This window comes from Poromitra crassiceps, assembly GCF_964638095.1.
Source record: "Poromitra crassiceps genome assembly, chromosome: 28".
NCBI lineage: Eukaryota > Metazoa > Chordata > Actinopteri > Beryciformes > Melamphaidae > Poromitra > Poromitra crassiceps.
In genome coordinates this window covers 7,808,251-7,808,668 of record NC_139651.1, presented here as the reverse complement: position 1 = coordinate 7,808,668, position 418 = coordinate 7,808,251, and the positions used below count along the sequence as shown (strand labels likewise).

The 418-nt window shown below is 53.1% G+C and overlaps 1 protein-coding gene across 1 annotated transcript in view; it reads left to right on the top strand.

Moving 5' to 3' along the window:
• fto (FTO alpha-ketoglutarate dependent dioxygenase) overlaps nt 1-133 on the top strand; it is a 186,004-nt gene extending 185,871 nt beyond the window's left edge. Inside the window, exon 10 of the mRNA XM_083662283.1 lies at nt 1-133. This exon is cut by the window's left edge and continues 1 nt beyond it. Within this exon, the coding sequence (XP_083518409.1) occupies nt 1-6 (6 nt within the window). The 3' untranslated portion in view covers nt 7-133.
• The last annotated feature ends 285 nt before the right edge of the window (nt 134-418 follow it).

The following is a 418-nucleotide window of genomic DNA, read 5'->3' as shown; positions in this document are numbered from 1 at the left end:
ATGTGAAGAGCGGAGAGAAGTGAGGAAGAGAGAGAGAGAGAGAGAGAGATAAACCCACCAGCTTTTCTGAATGCTCCACACACACCAGCTGAGGAGATGGACGGCAGAAGACAGAAGCTCAGTTGTGATCACACCAAGATTGATTTCCTTTTGATTGGGGCGGGGCGTCCACAGCCCCCCCCCCCCCCAAACCCACCTTCCAGTACCCCCCCAAACCCCACCCCCGCTGACCTCTGACCCCCGGCATCTCACCTTACCCCGACTTGGTTTTGGCTGGAAGGATACTGGCTACCCAACCAGACCACCGCCATAGAACCAGAGTAGTGCTTCAGTAACACGCTAACAAAGCAAGCTTTACAGCACCGAGCTACTAGTCTCACAATGGTCTAATGAAACATAAGTTGAAGAACCCGCATTT